This window comes from Tinamus guttatus, unplaced genomic scaffold (assembly GCF_059628265.1).
Source record: "Tinamus guttatus ecotype Peru unplaced genomic scaffold, ASM5962826v1 Tinamus_guttatus_pri_ptg000150l, whole genome shotgun sequence".
In the NCBI taxonomy this organism is placed as follows: Eukaryota; Metazoa; Chordata; class Aves; order Tinamiformes; family Tinamidae; genus Tinamus; species Tinamus guttatus.
The window spans coordinates 5,426,704-5,444,379 of NW_028288684.1; the positions used below are offsets into that span (position 1 = coordinate 5,426,704).

Sequence of the window (17,676 nt, forward strand, 5' to 3'; positions counted from 1 at the left end):
ACAACCCCTTTTGCATCATTTCAGTTCTCGACATAATATTGAAAACCTCCAACCTGAGTTCTCAGACTTTCAAAAGCTTATGTGCCTCTTCAGTTTTCTTCTCATGGGAAATAATTTCAGCACAGTCAGCAGAAGTATCCAGCTGAAGTAAATTAAGCACGATCATTTGCAAAATTAGGCTGGTATGCAGTGATCTGAACTGTCTAAAGAGGTCCCATTAATCAGCATTAGTAGGATGCGAAGAGGAGCCAATATATCGTAACAGGAAAGCTGGACTGATATATTATTTGTCCATAGAAACAAATGGCACCATTTACTATATTTTAAAAACTGATTGAGTTCTTTTTGTGTTTCTACATATTACTTACAATAATGTAAAATAGAAATGGCCCAATTTCAAAATGCTGGTATTATATCAAGGTAATTTAATTTTTTTAAAGCCAACTGAAAATGTCGAAAATAAATATTCTAAAATGAAGCAAAATGTCTTTTAATGATTAAAAACTTAGGCCTCCAAAATATTTCTAATACAAGACAAAAAAATCAAGCACCTGTCAGAAATGCAGGCACACACCCCCCCACACACACAGAAGCACACACTGAAAAGGCGGCAAACAATGAAAATATGATGTTATTCTATAATACAAGTTTGCAAGAAGGCATACTAGCATATCTGAGCTCAGGACTTACCTGAAGTTCCTGGGTAGCAGATATAACAGACAGAGAAACAAATAGAAAGAATCTATGTAAAATTGCTGTATTAAAGACATCATGACAAACATTTGCCTACAGTTGTAAACTATGTTATCATGGAAACTTCAGATCTTCAGACCTAATTTTTTTATTTAAAAATATCCATGGCTTGCATTCACAGCTTTATTAAATTTCAAAGAGGTACATCTTGTGATCTGGGGATGATACCACCGTCACTGTTTAAATCACAGGATTTTCTGGAAAGGCTATTTGTGCTCTTGCTAGTTTAAGTTTTCTAACACTGTTTTATTCATGTTTATGAATAAATGAACTTCAGACTGATGTAAATGATACAGTTTCAACTGAGTCATTAGCAACATTGCTTCTTCTACCAGGTTTCAATTTGGCTAAAATATCTCTTTATTTAAAAAGTACTAAGTCAGGCTGGACTAAACCCTGGAATCCAGGGACTCAGATGCATGATAGTTTAAAACATGCATTAAGTATAAGACTATATTTTTAGCCTTACTTCATTATAAAAATAGAGAAGTTTGACATCTGTTCCACTATCACATTAAGACGGTTAGTATATTAATTCAGACCTCGGTGTTTAAGTCAGCCACATGTGTACAAATCTTTGCAGTCATGCTCCATGAAGGTAGAATCTTCTGGATGGGAGTTGTTCTGCACTGAGTGCCAAGGACACTGAGCTGGGAGGTGTGACGTCTCTGCCCTACACCCATATTAATAGTACTGACAATCTGCCAGTTCAGTGACTTGTCTACCGTTTTGGTATTTGTTCTCCTTCTGAGTAATGAAAGCCATATTTTCTTTAGAAGATTTCATATGATGAGTGTATATACATATATATATACATAAAATATATAGTCTCATTCCCTTGCAATATTTTGAAAGAATTTAAGATACAGAAAAGCTTGAAGCAAGCATATTTTTGGCAGTTGCTTGGCATTACTGTTTTATCATTTATCATTGTCTGGAACATTAAAGCTCCTTCACATTCCTTGGGCAGTGTATTTTCAACCACTGATGCCACCTACTTACTTTTTTCAGTGAAAAGTGATGTGCCACTATGAGCAAAACTTACTACACTTAGTACAGAGAATACATAGAGATTCCTGACTTGGAAAATAAAGACTCTGTGATGTCTCTCTCCATTCCTTCATCCTTTCTCTTATTTGGGAAAAAAAAATCCTAAGTACCTTAATTCACAGTTCAGGGATACCTTAAATAGCGCTACTGTAAATCTACTGGTGGGAATGCTGATTATTTCTTCTTGCACACGTGATGCTCTTAGGGCTAAGAGAGTTGCCTGAGAGAATTCACGTCAAAATCTGAATCCTGACTGTGACAAGACAATTTTCTAAACTGTTAGGCTGATTGAGAATTGGCACTTTAAGTACTTCAAAATAGCTAACAATTTTAAAATCTAAATAGCAACAAAATTGTTAAACTTGCTTGGAAATGAATTTTTTGCCCTTTCCCACCCAAATGGAAAGAAACACTCAGAGTTTGGTGTGGGCAAGGTTAAAAGGGGCAGCCCCTGCAAGCTTCAGCACTTCTGCAGCTATTTCCCTTCAGCGGTTTCAGTGGAAGGTGAGCTGACAGGCTTCACCTGCCAAGACTTGATCTTGCCTTCAGGGTTCTGCTTAGCTCCTGCATGAATGATGAAATCACTGACACCTAAGCAGCATGGAAGGTACATCTCTCCGAGTGTTAGTGATTTCATCAGCAGTTGCAAAAGAAACACAACACCCTGAAGACCTGAATTCAAGTTTTGGAGGCTTACTCACAAAACAACAGACTTGAAACAGTCCTATCACAGAGATTTGTTAATCTGCAAACATATTTTTGTTAACAAATTGGGATTTCAAAAATTGTACTTAAGCTAAATTCACTTAAAAGTCTCAGAAACTTGTTATTTATACTGGTGCTGGAGCAGAGGCTTTATCTTTCAGTAACAGTTCTGCAGTGTTTCCTAAAGCAGATTCAGAAAGGAAGGGTGTGGTAGCCTGTTACTGTTTTGCTACTGAAGTAAATACTAAGTGAACATTATAAATAATCTCAGCTCAGAGTTTATAGTTATACGTTAAAATTTTGTATTAAAGAAAGAGTATAGGATTTAGTAGAAAGAATATTAAAAAAAAAGCTGTTTCAGAGAAAATATACTGTACCTCCCCATCTTCCAGCTCAACATCTAGGAAATCAAAGTCCCTAAAGACTCTGAACTGTTGTTCACTGTTTGAATCATCCATGTTCTCCTGCTCCCTGGTGCCGTCTTCTGAAGACACCAAGCTTGTCTGGTGCTCGATCAGATCCAAATCACCACAGGAAGAAAAAATTACCTACAATTCAAAGGATTTCTCTGGTAAGAAACTGTTCCCTCCGGTTGTTTCTTCCTAAAAGCTGTAATTGGTTACTCGGAAGTCTGTATTTCCAGTACACACCTAATTCCTTCAGTGAGTATTTTTAGAACACTCTTTATTATTTATGTTGGACAGGTGCCTTCAGATTAAACTTGTACAAAGAAGCAACTTCATACGGCAGGAACACGTCCAAGAATATTACAGCTACCTCCTAATGGCTGCAGACTGAGGTTGCCTAGATGTTTATACATTTACAGGAACAAAATTCAAAGAACTTAGCAAAGAAATGCTGTCAAGGAGATGAGTTAAGAAGTTCATCAAAGAATCTTTAGTTAAAAATGATGCTTGAAAATGTATCATGATTAGAAAATCTAACAAGCTATCATGTTTCCTTTCCTATTGAAAAATAATCATATCTGCAATTTAGTTGAGAAAAGGCAAAATTTCCTGTTTGTAGAACTGAAGAACTTGTTCACTGCAATACAAGTGACGAGTAATATATTAAAACACACTCAAAAATATTCCTATTTCTGTAAAAAAAAAAAACCTAATAACTATTTTAAGAGCTTCCCCATCAGGGATGATCCATCGTCCATTTCTGAGCACTAGACATTACTAATCCTTAAAGAGCAATGTTAGAATTATTATTTAATGGAATAATTAGAACCTTTTGTTTTATTTCTGTAATTTAATTTAGTACTTTAGAAAGGTTCTAAATTGGTAATACTAGACATCGTTACTCTCTACCCACTGTGCTGGCAATAAGTAAAACTTATAGCATCACAAATCTCTCACAGCAAAATGGTACGTAGCTCCTTATGTAAATGCATTGCAAGTGAGAAGGTCATTTATCAGTGGTCTACATGCTGAGAAAGGCAGCATGGGCCAGTGCAAATTACAGCAGTAGCAATGTAATCTGAAACTATGGAAACGAGGTCAACAATTCTGGGAAATAAAGTTCTCCGTATGAAAAATTTGGGACAAAAGAAAAAAAAAAAAAAAGAAATAGTCAATACAAGGCTACTTACTGAAGGATTTTTACTCAGACCAACTTCCTGACCACACAAAGAAAGGACATGTACCAGCTTTTCCTTTGTTCTTTTCTAGAAAACAAGACATTTCCAAGTTAGCATCTTTTTAACCACATATTCTCCTGGTGACTACAGACATAATTAGCAATTTTTAATTAGGAGGAAACAACCAAAGAATGACTCATCAAGTGCTGAAAGGACTGCTTTCAGAGCTACTGTGCACACAAGGAAACAGAAAAGTAGCTCTTAATTATTTTAGACCTCATTATTTTTAAATTAGCCTATTAATTTTACTGAGCTTAATAAGAAAGCACTAGATCCTGTACATCACTTCAAAGAGAAAATTTAGAAGCCTAAAATTAAGCGCATGCCTTTTTTTTTGAGAAATGGTGCTTGAGTCATCATAGATCTGCTATATTAAAAAAGGCAATATACACATTTATTCCACAGGATTTTATTTTTAGAGGGCAGCTAATCAGAATCAGCAATGCAAGCAAAAATCACTTTTAGGACAAGCACTGGAAAGATTTTTTTTTTCTTATCTGATTTCCTAAGTAAACAAGGCTTCCAAATTTTTCCTTTCTGCTCTCCTCCCTAATATCTGAACTCACCAGTCTGTATCACCTCAATCTGATATAAAATTAGGGGTCTGAGAGATGTATTTCCTATGAGCCAGACAGAAGGCAGTCACAGCTCAGGCCCTTACTGAGTTGGAGAAAGCCAGTCAGGGGCACCCGCAGCCACTGCTGTGCTGCCACTGCCCTGCTGTGCTCAGGGCAGAGGACACAAGCCTTCAAGAGCTAAAAATCATATTTTTATGTGTGTTAAACCCAGTGCTCCACAAGCCACTCTTACTGAAGAGCAGGCTTCTTTAAAGGAGCTTACCTGTGAGTACTGGGGTCTCTTCCAGCTCACAGGCACAAGGACGTTGGAGTTGGAACCCGACGAGGTTGAAGAAGTGCTTCGGGTGACAGCCATCGCCCTCGGCTTGCCGTCTCGGCCGGAGGAGCTCTGCAGCTCATCATACCGTCTCCCAATAATTGGAGTCTTAAATGAAAAACAATTATTTTCTAGTACTGTGCTCCATGGTGAGCTTATAATGGGGCCTATTACTTCACCGGCAGGAAAAGATTACTCTGAAGATGGCAAGCATGAGAAAAACAAGGAGTGCACCAATTTTCATGACATGTGGTATGTATATTATTTTCCGCTGTGAACTCTCAGTAACTATTGCCACGGCTAGTATCTAACACTTGTCTTCATGAATAGCTAATATTCATAAGGAACTGTCAAACAGCAGAAAAAAAAAGCTTATGAATATTCCAAGTCCAGATTTCTCCCACATGTTGTTTTAAGGGGTTTTCCTAAAAATGCTGAGCACTCTGGCCCTGTTCCAGCACACAGTAAAATGCTTTCTTGGATTGATGATAGAATACTCAGCATTTTCTGGGACTAAACTTACAAGCAACAACTGGCAGAAACCCCCTACAACAGGTCTTTTTATGCTGAAATTTCCTTTTAAAATAACGTCTATTACCTGTATGAAGAAGTACATAATGCTAAAAACACTCAATTTGGGCACTAAAGCCAATGGGCTCATTCAGTTGCATAAAGTTACAATGTGCCCAGGGTTTGCAGGATAAAGACTGCTGTAAAAGAGTTCAGTCAGAAGCTAGGCATTACTGCCATAAACAATGTATTCCTATGTCTAAACAACTACAGAGAACACTGCCATCCAGGAATTAAACACTTCTCGGGCGGGGAGGGATTATATATATATATGTAGTATATTTACAAGTTACACTAGGCATAGCATTTCCCTGGAAGCATTTTAAACACAACTGGTAGCATGCTATTAGAAAAATCTAAATGAAAATGCAGAATATCACTGTGGATCAAGAATTTAAGAGGCTCGCTGTACTATAATTTTCTTTTACAATTTTTCAACTTTCTTAAGGAGCTACAACACATGTTTCAGGATTACCAAATGTGAGCTGAAAATCAGGGCTTTAAGAAGCAGAATTACAAATGATACCTCTGAAATATCGAAGTGAAACTCTAAAGTCTTCCCTGGTAGCTCCTTGGAGGCACTGTTCCACACTCGATGTATTTCCATTTTTGAAAGGTCACTGTGTTGATAGGACGGCAAAACTAAACTGGCAGAACGAGAAACTACCAACTTCAAGATATTCAAGGCTTCTCTCCAATGAACGCTCTAGAAATAGGTATATTTAATCAGCAACTGGAAAGATTCACACATATTCAAGATCATTTACACTTTAGTCATATTTTTTGCCACATAATACTGATGTGCAATGAGTATATCATGCTTTCTCTACTTCTCTCTTGCCCACTGACGAGGCACAGACTCTTACCTTAAGAGCCATTCTAGGGAATGGGCCTGTAAAGTGGAAGACCTGAGTGCAGGACCAATCTGGCAGATGAAGGGCTTTAGAATACCTACTCCACACATTTACGTTACTAAATGTAATTGTTTATGTTACTAAACACAGGAAAGCCAGAAACTGGTCACTGCCCCCAGCTAAGTGATGCTAACTGGCTGATGTCTGTAGCAGGGCTGAACGCCACATCAGTGCAGATTTCTCTCTGGGACACTCAAAACAGAATCAGGGAGGCACCTAACACTTTAAATTTATGGTATCTGCAGACTGATTCCCACCCTGCACCAGGAGCACAGGGTCAGGTGTCTTATTTGGGGACAAGAAGCCTTTTTCGGCATCAGGATGTTTATAAACCAAGTATTACAATGAACAGTCTTAGTCTTCCCTCCTAATCAAGTCTTAAATCCTTACAAAAAAAAAAAAAAAAAAGGAAGAAAGAACACTTTTCATAGTAAATACTGCTGAGTTCTTATTTTAATACAGAGAAGATAAGGTTATTCACCTGTACATATTTTTCAATGGTTTTTAGCACCTCCATGTTGAATTGTTTAACAGGAATAGCTGATAGGTCCATATAGCTAAGGAGACTGTAGATCATCTGCAAGAGGGATTGCTGCATGCTGGGAAGGCCCTTTTCTAGCAGCTGTCAAGAAAAATACATGGAAAAGAAGTGAATTTTAAGATGTTTCTCCTTACAGAAAAAGTTGCTAGTTTCATAAACACCATCTGTATTGTTAATCTTTCCTCACCTACTGATTTTGCAATGCTGTTTTACAATCATTCTTCAAGTGCAGATGATACAAGTGTGAAATAAAATATAGCTTTAAGTTGGGAGTCAAGGGCCAACATGTTTGCATAATGAAACACACATCTTAAATATGCCTGCCCTAACTTATCCAGAAAACACATCTAGGAGTCACTGAGTAAGCTGGCAGGTAAATGTTAGACTGCAAATGGGAAGAACAACCAATAAAAACAGAAGATTTTTTTTATTTCTACCTTTGCTGAAAGTTGGGAGAGGAAAAGAAAACATGCTAAAGAAACAAAACTACTACTATCCAGACAGCAATATATATTTATCCAAATATAGTTCATTGCCAGTATTCATGGGCTGTAACTGCCAAGGAAACATTCGCTGCTAAGGAGGAGAGTGGAGTCCCAGGACTCTCTTATTGCAGACACTAATACAAAGAAGGGCTTGATCTAAATCCCGGAACTGTGGAACACCTGACTGTAATCCCGGAACACCAGAACCAGCCTTGGAATTGTAACTGCACTTAAACATACACATGACAGTAATTCAGGAGGCATACAGAAAGACATACTATATTTGTGCTGGTGCATGTATGTGCGAAATAGCTGAAAATTTCCTGGAAGGCAGCAGGGCTGTTAACGGTAGCAAGGAATATCCTCCCTCCCTCATGGCGATGTGCATTTTATCAGAGTATCAACTCAAGACAAGATAATGGAATAACATGCTGATTGCTGTAAAAATAATTTTCATGGCCACAACACAGTGAAAAAGATGATTTCTGTGCCCCTTCTTCCAGACTAGCATCTACCTTATATCCATGCAAACATTTCCCAGACGTGACTCAACACAGCTGCAGTGAAGGTAAATACAGAGAAGGGGACACTTGCTTACCAGCCACTCTGGAATCCTGCGATGATGCTGCTATAGGTAAGGAATGGGCCTTAATTCCGCCCACAAAGCTGCCTGATGTGCTGTAAATATGTTAGTGGAGTGTCTGGCAATTAGTTAGTGGAGGACTAGCAATTGTGCATAGAGCGCTCAGGGAAAACCAGAGGGATGTGGGGAGACCCAAGCTGTCCTAAAGAAACCTTGCAAACCTTCCCTGGCTTTGATTTTAGTATTTCATATTTGTTTCATATAGTATTTTTTTTCTGCTAATTTCTGTTCTTTCCTCTTTACTGTAAATAACAGCTACAGAATTACAGCTCAGTAATCTCCAGGAAAACTTCAGCTCTTTGGATTATTAGTTAACAGAAGAATTAAAACAGTACCTCTTTGAAAGCTTACCTCAGCCAGATACGTAACCATACTCAAAGTAATATCAGCAAATGCTTCGTGAAGGTAACGACAAACCACATTTACCCAGGTAGGACAGTCCCTTGTATAGCTGTGTGTTTTATAAAGGGTCATGACATGAGCAAGATTTGAAAGCTTGGGGTTCTTTTCTTCCAAACAAACCTAAATAAATACAAATGTCAAAATACATGGAGAATATCTGCATTTACAAGACTGAGGGATGTACAACACAGAAAATAACTTTGATACCTGAGCAATCCTTTCAGCTACATCTTTACAAAACTGGTTTGGACTGTCAAAATGCTGAATTAAATGAGGCAGGAGACACAAAACGTTCAGCGGAAATCCTGGAACATGAAAATACAGAACAAAATGTATAGTTGCGATGGCAGAAGACACAGTGATCTTTAAGTTGGTATTTTGTGGGAGGTCCTAGTGTCAGTATAACATTAACCTCACACAGACTGACACATTGTTCATGTGACTGGCCACACCACCTAAGGAGGTTCGAACCTAGGAGATGTGTTACCTGCCAGCCCCTGTCATGATCATAAGGGCTCTGTTTGGAGTCTGGAATTCAGCTTTGCGTGTTAATTCACCACTGGCTCAAGGTCGTCAATGAGCTATGGCCAGAGGCTGTAATGCGGGGCTGTAACAAAAGCTGCTGCAGTTCAAGAAGGAGATAAGCTCAAAATCAAGAAGTGTAGCCAGAGACAATACAGTTTTTGAAAGAAAAAAAAATTGTACCTATGAAAATAACCTTCTAACTATTCATTTTCTCTCTCATTTTAGGTACATGAATAAATGGCCTAATTTAGGAGCATTAGGCTTCTTTCGTACTCCGTAAAGAGAAAACAATACCACAGAAGGTACCTTTGCAGCCTGTCTGAATTGCCCAGACATTGTTTGGAATATAGGTGCCACGTAGGTGCTTGGATTTGTGTAGCCTGTTTCACTCATCCCCTTATATATCTAAGCTTGGTAGGACTTAGCTATGAAGATTGTAGAATTGTCTTAATATCACTGTTTCTGACTGAGACCTAACAATTTGGAATAATCACAGCTACTCTTTTCAATATAGTAAAAAGAGGTCGCAATTTCATCTGTATGATTATGAATTTCAAAACATTATCTTCTTTTCTTAAAGCACATCCCCCTTGCGTTACTCAGTGTGTGCAACTATAGCTTTTAAAAAAATGTACAAAATTTTCAATATTTAGATTTCTAGTAAAAATCCTGTGAACTTAAAATCAAAAGAATTTGCCATATTCTGAAAGTAAGTCAACAGAAATAGTAGCCAAATTAGGGTCTAGAAAATTTGACAGTGTCTCTTTAAATGTGTTTATTATAGCAACACTCAGGAACTCTATACCACATCAAGCCCTAGAAATTAAATGTTAAAAAACTTGGAACTCCTCTTGTCCAAGAACGTATTGTGCAATACATTCACTTTTCAGAAACACATTATCTCGGCATGAAATTTCCAAGAAAAACATCCATTCCAAAGCAAAAATATTAATGTTCTACGTTAGGACAGCAAAAAATGTCCTTTTTTGCCAATGATGTTTCTCATCAAATGTCGAAGCAATGGAAAGAGAGAAAAGTATATTGGTTTTACCTATAGCTTGAGAAGAATCCACCATAGATATTCGAGACACTGGTGTCAGCAAACTGAACAGCTGCAGTGTGAGATCAGTGGTGGTAAGGGAGGTGAATCCTTTCAGAAGCAGCTGCTGAAGCCCTGAGAAATCTGCCCACTTCAGCTGCCCCTGCAGCTTCTCTAACTTCTCCCGGTTTTCAGCTTTATCTAATGGCAAATGAGCCAGTAATTTATTCAATAGTCGCAATGCCATGAGATACTCAAACTCAAAATCTGATTCCATTAGAGCTACAGCAACCCAGAAGATGGTGGCCAGTAGGTTTGTTGGATTGTTAATATGGGATGGGTCAGTGAGACTGTCCTTTAGCGAAGATGAACTTCTGGTTTTGGATGAGAGTCCTTGCTGGGTGCATGCCTGAATTCTATCCAGCGTGGCACTGCGTGGTGGATCTGAGGACTTGTCCACATCTCCAAACTTTTTGGGTACAGAAAAGCTCCTCTGATGCCTGCTTCGTTCAGCAGTGGCTGTGTTACTGCCCGCAGCCCCAGGATTCACATTGAGCTGTCCTGTGCTCTTCCGGTTTGCAGTCAGTTTGGTGCTCGGTGTCAAATCCGGTGAAGATGAACTGAGCCCAAAATACATAGCATATATTGAAATGTGTGAATGCACATTTGTAAACTCGTACAAACAGGGTGTAGGATAAGCACTTATCAAAATGTAAATAAATATTTAAACAGAAGAAATAAAACACCAAATGTCTATAGTATTCTGCCATTTTCATTCCAGAAGGGCCCACAGATCTGACTGAAGTGAGGTTCATGTGACACTGCACCAAACCAGACGAGGACAGCCTAGACTGCCTTTAAAATGCCCTTATCAGTAGATCAAACCCTGAACTTGGCATAGCTTGAAGGCAAACTGCACAATGGCATGTGGCAAAAGAACTGTGGGAACTAAAAACAGTGCAGCCTACACAGAACCAGACTTGCAACGATATCCTCAAAAGACCTGCCAGGCTCTTTTTGCTAGTACAGGCCCCTCAGAAACCTTGCTGTCATTGCCTTTCCCTGCATGTATCCTAAGTGCTCATCAGGATGGTTTACACAAAGCGGAGCTGGTTCAGGTTCAGTGACAGATGACACCTCACGGACCAATGATCCACACAGTCCCTGTGCATTATCTATACAAACAAACATGCTATGTGATACACTGAGTAGAAGTTAATTATGGAGATCACCTGATTTCTGGATTCTCACTTCCTAATAGTGCCTATACTCTTTGAAGAGGATCTTACAGAAACACTAATTCTTTAGAATAATGCATCCCACTGCTTTCTAGACTGTTTCTTCTTTTCTGTTCCATCTTGCTCTTTGCCAGAATGTGTGCTACAGAAAGATGAGTAACTCCAGTGTCTAGAAAGTAAAAGCTGTAAATCTCTACCTCTACTCTGTCACAAAGCAGCACTCATGTCCTGACATTGCAGTATAATACACAGCACCTTTTAGCTTCAGAAATGACAACATTTGCTTTTATGCTGCCTATGAAATTTGTTAACTTACGGATTTTTCCTGACATGTTCCCCATTCTGTTGTTATGAGGAGTCAGATAGACCTTAATCTCTCCTCAGTACTGTCAACAGCTGTGATATGGAAGGAGCTTGCAATTTTCCCCCATGCACCTTTTTTGTCCCCTGTTGGACCAGGGGTCTCACGAAGATGGCTATGCCCCTGGCAGAGTCCACAAGTTACCCACATCTGGGACAGAATTCACTCTTGTTTTACCGAGGAGAAGAGACCATTTCTTTTTCCTTGTTGAGGAATACTTTATATGAGAATGACGGGTTGTGTGAAATCAATATTCTAAAAAAGATACTTTTCCCTAAATATATTTTTTCAAGTATTCGGTCCAAAAATACAAGGTACAAAGAATACAATCTTTTTAAAGGATGCTAAAATATGTTACAGACAAGTGAATATAAGAGAGAATTTCTAATGCATTGGAAAGCTCTGCAGTATTACTGCAAAATTTGCCTTAGGTGGGCTCTTGGCCTAGTTCTACGTATATTACAAATGAGCTCAGTCTTATCAGAAACATTTTATGCTGTCGGATGGCAGAATTGTGCGTTTAACAAAATGAGGGATTTTTTTTAAGATAATAAGAGGCTCTTACCGAGATAACACTGTCAAAAGATCACTGTTTTTCAAACAATCGGAGAGATTATCCACAGCAGCTTCCAAAGTAAGTAGTGCTTCCATTACATAGCCCTGTCAATGCATGAGCATAGCCATTTCAACAAACACGCTCAAAACCATTCAGCTGAACAGAAGAAACGGAAATCTAATGAAAACAGAATGTATCATTTCCCCTGAAAAATGACCGCCATTCACACCAATGCCATTTTGCTGCACATTAAAATGTCACTACAAGTGTATTTTATTTTCTGCCTCTGAATGATCTGTGAAGGAATCTGAGAACAGCAGATATCTCATCAGGGGGCTGGTAATGGCAAACAGAACCTCTGACTTGCAGGTCACTGATTTAAATTCTGCACAAGCAGTTGTGACAGAATATTACTGTCATCTTGTGGCAATGTCATTACCTAAGTAAAATATGGAAGTGATGTCAGTCTGTTTCATATTAAAAGCTTTTTTAGTCTTGAATCTCTTAATAAATAGGATCTGACTATAGATATTTCAAAGACAACAGGCTGTATAGCTATAGCTAGCTGGTTCACCAAGAGAGGACTGGATCAAGCTGTGTAGGTTTGGATAAGGTAGGTGAGTTTTATATTGTTCTGGGGGGTGGAGTTTTCTTTATTTTAGAAGACTTTTTTTGGACAAATTAGATGATGTCTACTCCAGGCTATAAGATTATAACAGCAGATAAAATGATGAACTTCTTAAGTACAAATGAATGATGTATAGTGGGGAAAAAAATGATCATCATGCTTTCATTTTGTTTCACATTCGCTACACATTTTCTCGATGTTCTCTTTAGTGCTAAGACTTTAATGCTTGGATGAGGTATTTCAGCAGGTATGTGTACACTGAGTAAACTCAAATCTACTGTTTTGCAGGGCCTCTTTTGCATTCTAACCTGCATCACTTGATTCCAGAATATCTTGTTAAAACTGTAATTTTAAAATAAATATACTTTAAAACATTTGTATTACAAATCATCATGAATCACACATCTGTACCTGAATCTCATCTCCATGCTCTCCAATAACTTCCACCAATCTTGACAGGAGATCAGATAGTGCATGTGCAGAAAGGGGCTGTTTTAGTGCCCTGAAGATCTGGAAAGAGCGACCTGCGTAATGTCTTGAAGAACTTGAAAGTGCTGTTTGCAAAGCAACTTCACTCAGATGCTGCTCCAGATGAAAACCTGAGCAAGAGAGGCAATACTGTCAATAGGTCAGGACTTTTTTAATGGCAGACTTTACTACGAGGCATACACAGGTTGAATCAACTGTATGGAGAGGATATGTACTACAGCATACCCTGTGGGAAACAAAGAAGCAGAAATGTCTTTTTTTGGAAGAATTTCCCTCTTCTTAAACTTATTTCATGCATCACATAAGAAAACAAACTGAAATTCAGAATCTGGAAACATTTGTTTTGTAAAAACTGAAATTCTTCATTCTGATTTAAGTTTCTTTTAAATTCCTCGACAAACCCTGAAGCCATTCATTACTTTTACTGGCAGCGATAAATTCTCAACGTTTCAAAATCTAAAACCAAGCTGGCTCTTTCTATTAGCTTCAAATCCTTTCTACCAATGACTTGAAGGAATATTTAATTTTACATTTAGCCGCAATCCAATCATCTAACAAGATTTTTCAAAAGCAATCCCTTAATATGCTGCACACTCTTTTTAAGACATACAATATGTATCTGAATGTATGTATCTATGGCTTCTCAATATGTATCTGAATAAGGAGATCCACTAAAAGGAAGATCACAGACTAAGCATGCCCTTAGAACTATGAAAGAAAAAATACTACTACCTGATTTGGAATCTTTAAATACAGATACAACATGACGCAGAAAATTAGTGAGCTGTTCAGCACTCTTGGTATTCTGATTTTTAGGTGTGATATCTTCATGGCACCAAAGTGGACCAAAAGCCCTTAAAGAAATACAAAACAAAGTGCAAAACTTCCATGAGCTGTCTGAAAGAAATGTAATCATTTAAAACACATAAACTGTAAATGCAACCAGATTATTTCCAAGGTTACAGCTGGAAAGATTTGTGACTGAATATAGTTTTATGACCAAAATCACAGAACAGTTGAGGTTGGATAGGGCCTCTGGAGATCTTCCTGTCTACCCCAGGCTGTTCAAGCTAAAGTAGGTTATCCAGGAATGCGCTTAATTTGGTTTTGCATATCTTGAAGTATGGAAACTCCACAACCCCTCTGGACAACTTGTCATAGGTCTCAACCTCCCTCACAGTCTTGTTATGCTCAGATGGCACATCATTTGTTTCAGTCTGTGCCCGTTGCCTCTACTGCTGTTACTGGCACCACTGACAAGAATCTGTCTTCTCCATACCCTGCTTTTCTGCCAAGCTGCTTTCCAGCTGGTTATCCTCTAGCATGTACTGGTATATGGGGTTAACAGAGATAAAAAAAACCCTCATTCTCTGTATTTTACAAAATTTCTGATTTCAAATGTATTTTATAGCATTTTGAGCGCAGCATAATCAAATCCCTGGTTTTGATTTTTTTTTGAAAATAGGATTGACTACTCGCATTCAGCAATTAAAATTAGTTAAAATTAATTAAATCTAGCTTCACCATGGCCTTTCATGGCACTCCGTGTACCTCCTATCTCGTTTTATAAAAATAAAACTTTTTCCATTGATTTTGTGTTGACCATAACACTATCAGTCAATTAAACATTTTATTCCTGTCAGGCAATATTTTCTAGTGTTCCTGACACTGTAATGCTTTTAAGAACCTACCTTCTTCTACGGATATCAAAGAAAAGAGGAATGGGAGTCTGTAATTGCTATACAAACTCAGTCATTTGCCTTTGAGTCTTTGAATTTGTTACAAATTATCGCAGAGAAGACATGCAACTATGCTTTTCAAGTGCATACAAATAACCTCTGCTTATCTCCATTACCTGGTTGTCAGAAACTCAATTAATTTGTTTGCTTTCTCATCTGTTTCTGCAGCAGTGTCCATGTCCTCAATTTCTTGTGTAATCTGTGGGAGATTTCCAGTGCTGCCTCCCAGACTGATGCTGGAGGAGGTGGAGCTGGAGCTCAAACCGGAGTCTGGTACCGGAGATGACTGGTACTCCCGCAGAAAGTCCAAACCACCTGTCAGTCGGAGAGGAGGAGATAAAGCTGGAATGCACAAGTCACGCCAGCATTACAGATGAACGTGTAGGCCAAGCAGCTCCTTTCCAAGAGTAACAGCAGAAACCTTCTACTGTGAAACACAAAAATCCCACTGAAGGCAGCCACTCTCAAATTCCCAAGGGAGTGAAAAATTGGTAATATATTTTTAAACCTGCAGAATCTAACATAAAATGAGTAACTATCAAAGTCAGGATAGTTGTTTTTCTCTTACTGCATGAGAACTACAGTACTTGAAAAGCAAACGTTTCCTGGCATTTTACATTCAAAACTATGCCTTTTTGTTATCTGTACCTTCATTAGACCAAGTCTACATAAAGTTTACCTCACTTATCTGGGCTTGTCTGGTGCTGAAAAAACACTGCAAGGTATGAATTTGAGGAAAACGATGTTCTAAGTTTACAGATACAGTGGAAAATAAGACACAATGCTTAAGGCTTCCATTCCATGCCTTTAATAACTGGACTAATCATACTAAATATTTTCATCATTAAGGTTAAACGCCTGAGGGAATGTTAACCTAGGTCAAAAGCTTGCCACCAATCACAAGTCAGCTCAAGAGCAGGAATTAGAAACCAAAAGCTGTTTTCTTAAGGTTAGACTGTAGATACATTAGTCTGTATTCACCATAGAAAAACTGGCCTTGGAAAACACAAGGAGCAGGAGGTGCCTCTCTACTGACAATACTCATTGCAGGTCAGACTAAACTCTTAGTTTAGTCACCTGGCATTATAAGGGATGAACCTGAGCTGAAATATTTTTACTTAGGATTCTTTGCTAGAGCCACTCGCCCACGTTCTGACTCTTCATATGAGTTGATTAAAAAATAATCCAATTAAAAAGTTTTTATAACTTCTCAGACACAAGAGATACATGGTACTAATTAAGTTTTTCAGAGACAGGAATATAAAAATGTTTTATTCTGGTAGAGAAGCCATAACATAATTTAAATTATATTTAATAATTCATGGACATGAGATCTACATAGTTCCAATGGGAAATTCATGTATGAAGTAAGTTTGCTCAGACTTTAATCACAATGAAAACTACAAAGACCAAATTAATTTATTAATTTGAAATACATTTATTGACTTCCCCTCCTCATTATTTAAAATTTTTTTTTATATTCTCTCATAAAAGAGCAATCAATTATCAAGTAATATTCTTTACAAAGTCACACTGTTTTGTGCTTTTGAATGTGTTGCTAAAGAACCACTGAACTGACACTAATTTGGAAACTGCTCCTTTTTCATCCCTTTCTTGTAAACTTCCTCATGCCACCCCAGACAAACAATCCTACTTTGGTACTTCCAGTGATTCTGTGATTTCTTCAACTCTCAACAGTACTTTTGCTTTTAGTAATATTACAATAGTAATTCAACTCCTCAAAAATATAGAATTTGCAAATGGTTATTAGAAGACACATCTCAACAGAGGTCTGAGGTCCTAAATTAGCAATAGATTTCAGGATAGAAGTGAATGTATTTGTGATGTAGAGCAGAGTGTACATTACATTATGTGATAATTTAACTGAAGAACAGAAAACCCGAGGTGAATATTCCTGTTGCTCTTCTTGTATGGAATTATGTATTCCTTTTTTTTTTAAGCTGAAAATTGATTGTTCTCATTTAAAGCAGTCCTGGCTTCCTGAGGGGAATGTTAGAAAGTTATTAGCCATATTAATGTGGAAAACTACATTACATATTTGGCCTTGCAGCATAAAACTTTTTCTCCTTCATGAAAAGTTATCTAGTAACAATTTGGGGGCATCTCTAGAGTTGTTCACATGAAATTAATATTAATGGGAACTATACAGATTTGCCATTTTAATATTTAATTTATCAAAAATATTATCTTTCATATAAAGGAGCCCTGACACTCCACTTCCAAAAACCTCTCAATATAATGCAATGATCTCATCTTGTTGTATTACCTGTATAAAGATATTCAGGCAAATATCCTGGTTGTACTGTCAGAGTCTTTGTCTCATTCATCTCTCTGGTCTGAAGAAGCACTGATGCAATGGCTTGATAGTTGCTATTGCAAGATAACGCAATCAAAAGGTGAAGCAATAACTTTTTACTGTGCTCAAAAACCTCAGGGCGGTAATGGTCAAGTCCTAGAAGAAAAGGTTACAGCGATCAC

At 37.8% G+C, this 17,676-nt stretch overlaps 1 protein-coding gene across 1 annotated transcript in view; it reads right to left on the bottom strand.

The window, feature by feature from the left end:
- FRY (FRY microtubule binding protein) overlaps positions 1–17,676 on the bottom strand; it is a 156,516-nt gene that overhangs the window by 29,939 nt on the left and 108,901 nt on the right. The window contains exons 39-51 of the mRNA XM_088522295.1: positions 17,465–17,650; positions 15,294–15,492; positions 14,171–14,292; positions 13,361–13,548; positions 12,331–12,425; positions 10,179–10,786; positions 8,810–8,907; positions 8,552–8,722; positions 7,013–7,153; positions 6,144–6,323; positions 4,994–5,155; positions 4,106–4,180; positions 2,886–3,056 (exon numbers count right to left, since the gene is read on the bottom strand). Coding sequence (XP_088378421.1) covers positions 2,886–3,056; positions 4,106–4,180; positions 4,994–5,155; positions 6,144–6,323; positions 7,013–7,153; positions 8,552–8,722; positions 8,810–8,907; positions 10,179–10,786; positions 12,331–12,425; positions 13,361–13,548; positions 14,171–14,292; positions 15,294–15,492; positions 17,465–17,650 — 2,396 coding nt within the window. The remainder of the gene's footprint in view (positions 1–2,885; positions 3,057–4,105; positions 4,181–4,993; positions 5,156–6,143; positions 6,324–7,012; positions 7,154–8,551; positions 8,723–8,809; positions 8,908–10,178; positions 10,787–12,330; positions 12,426–13,360; positions 13,549–14,170; positions 14,293–15,293; positions 15,493–17,464; positions 17,651–17,676) is intronic.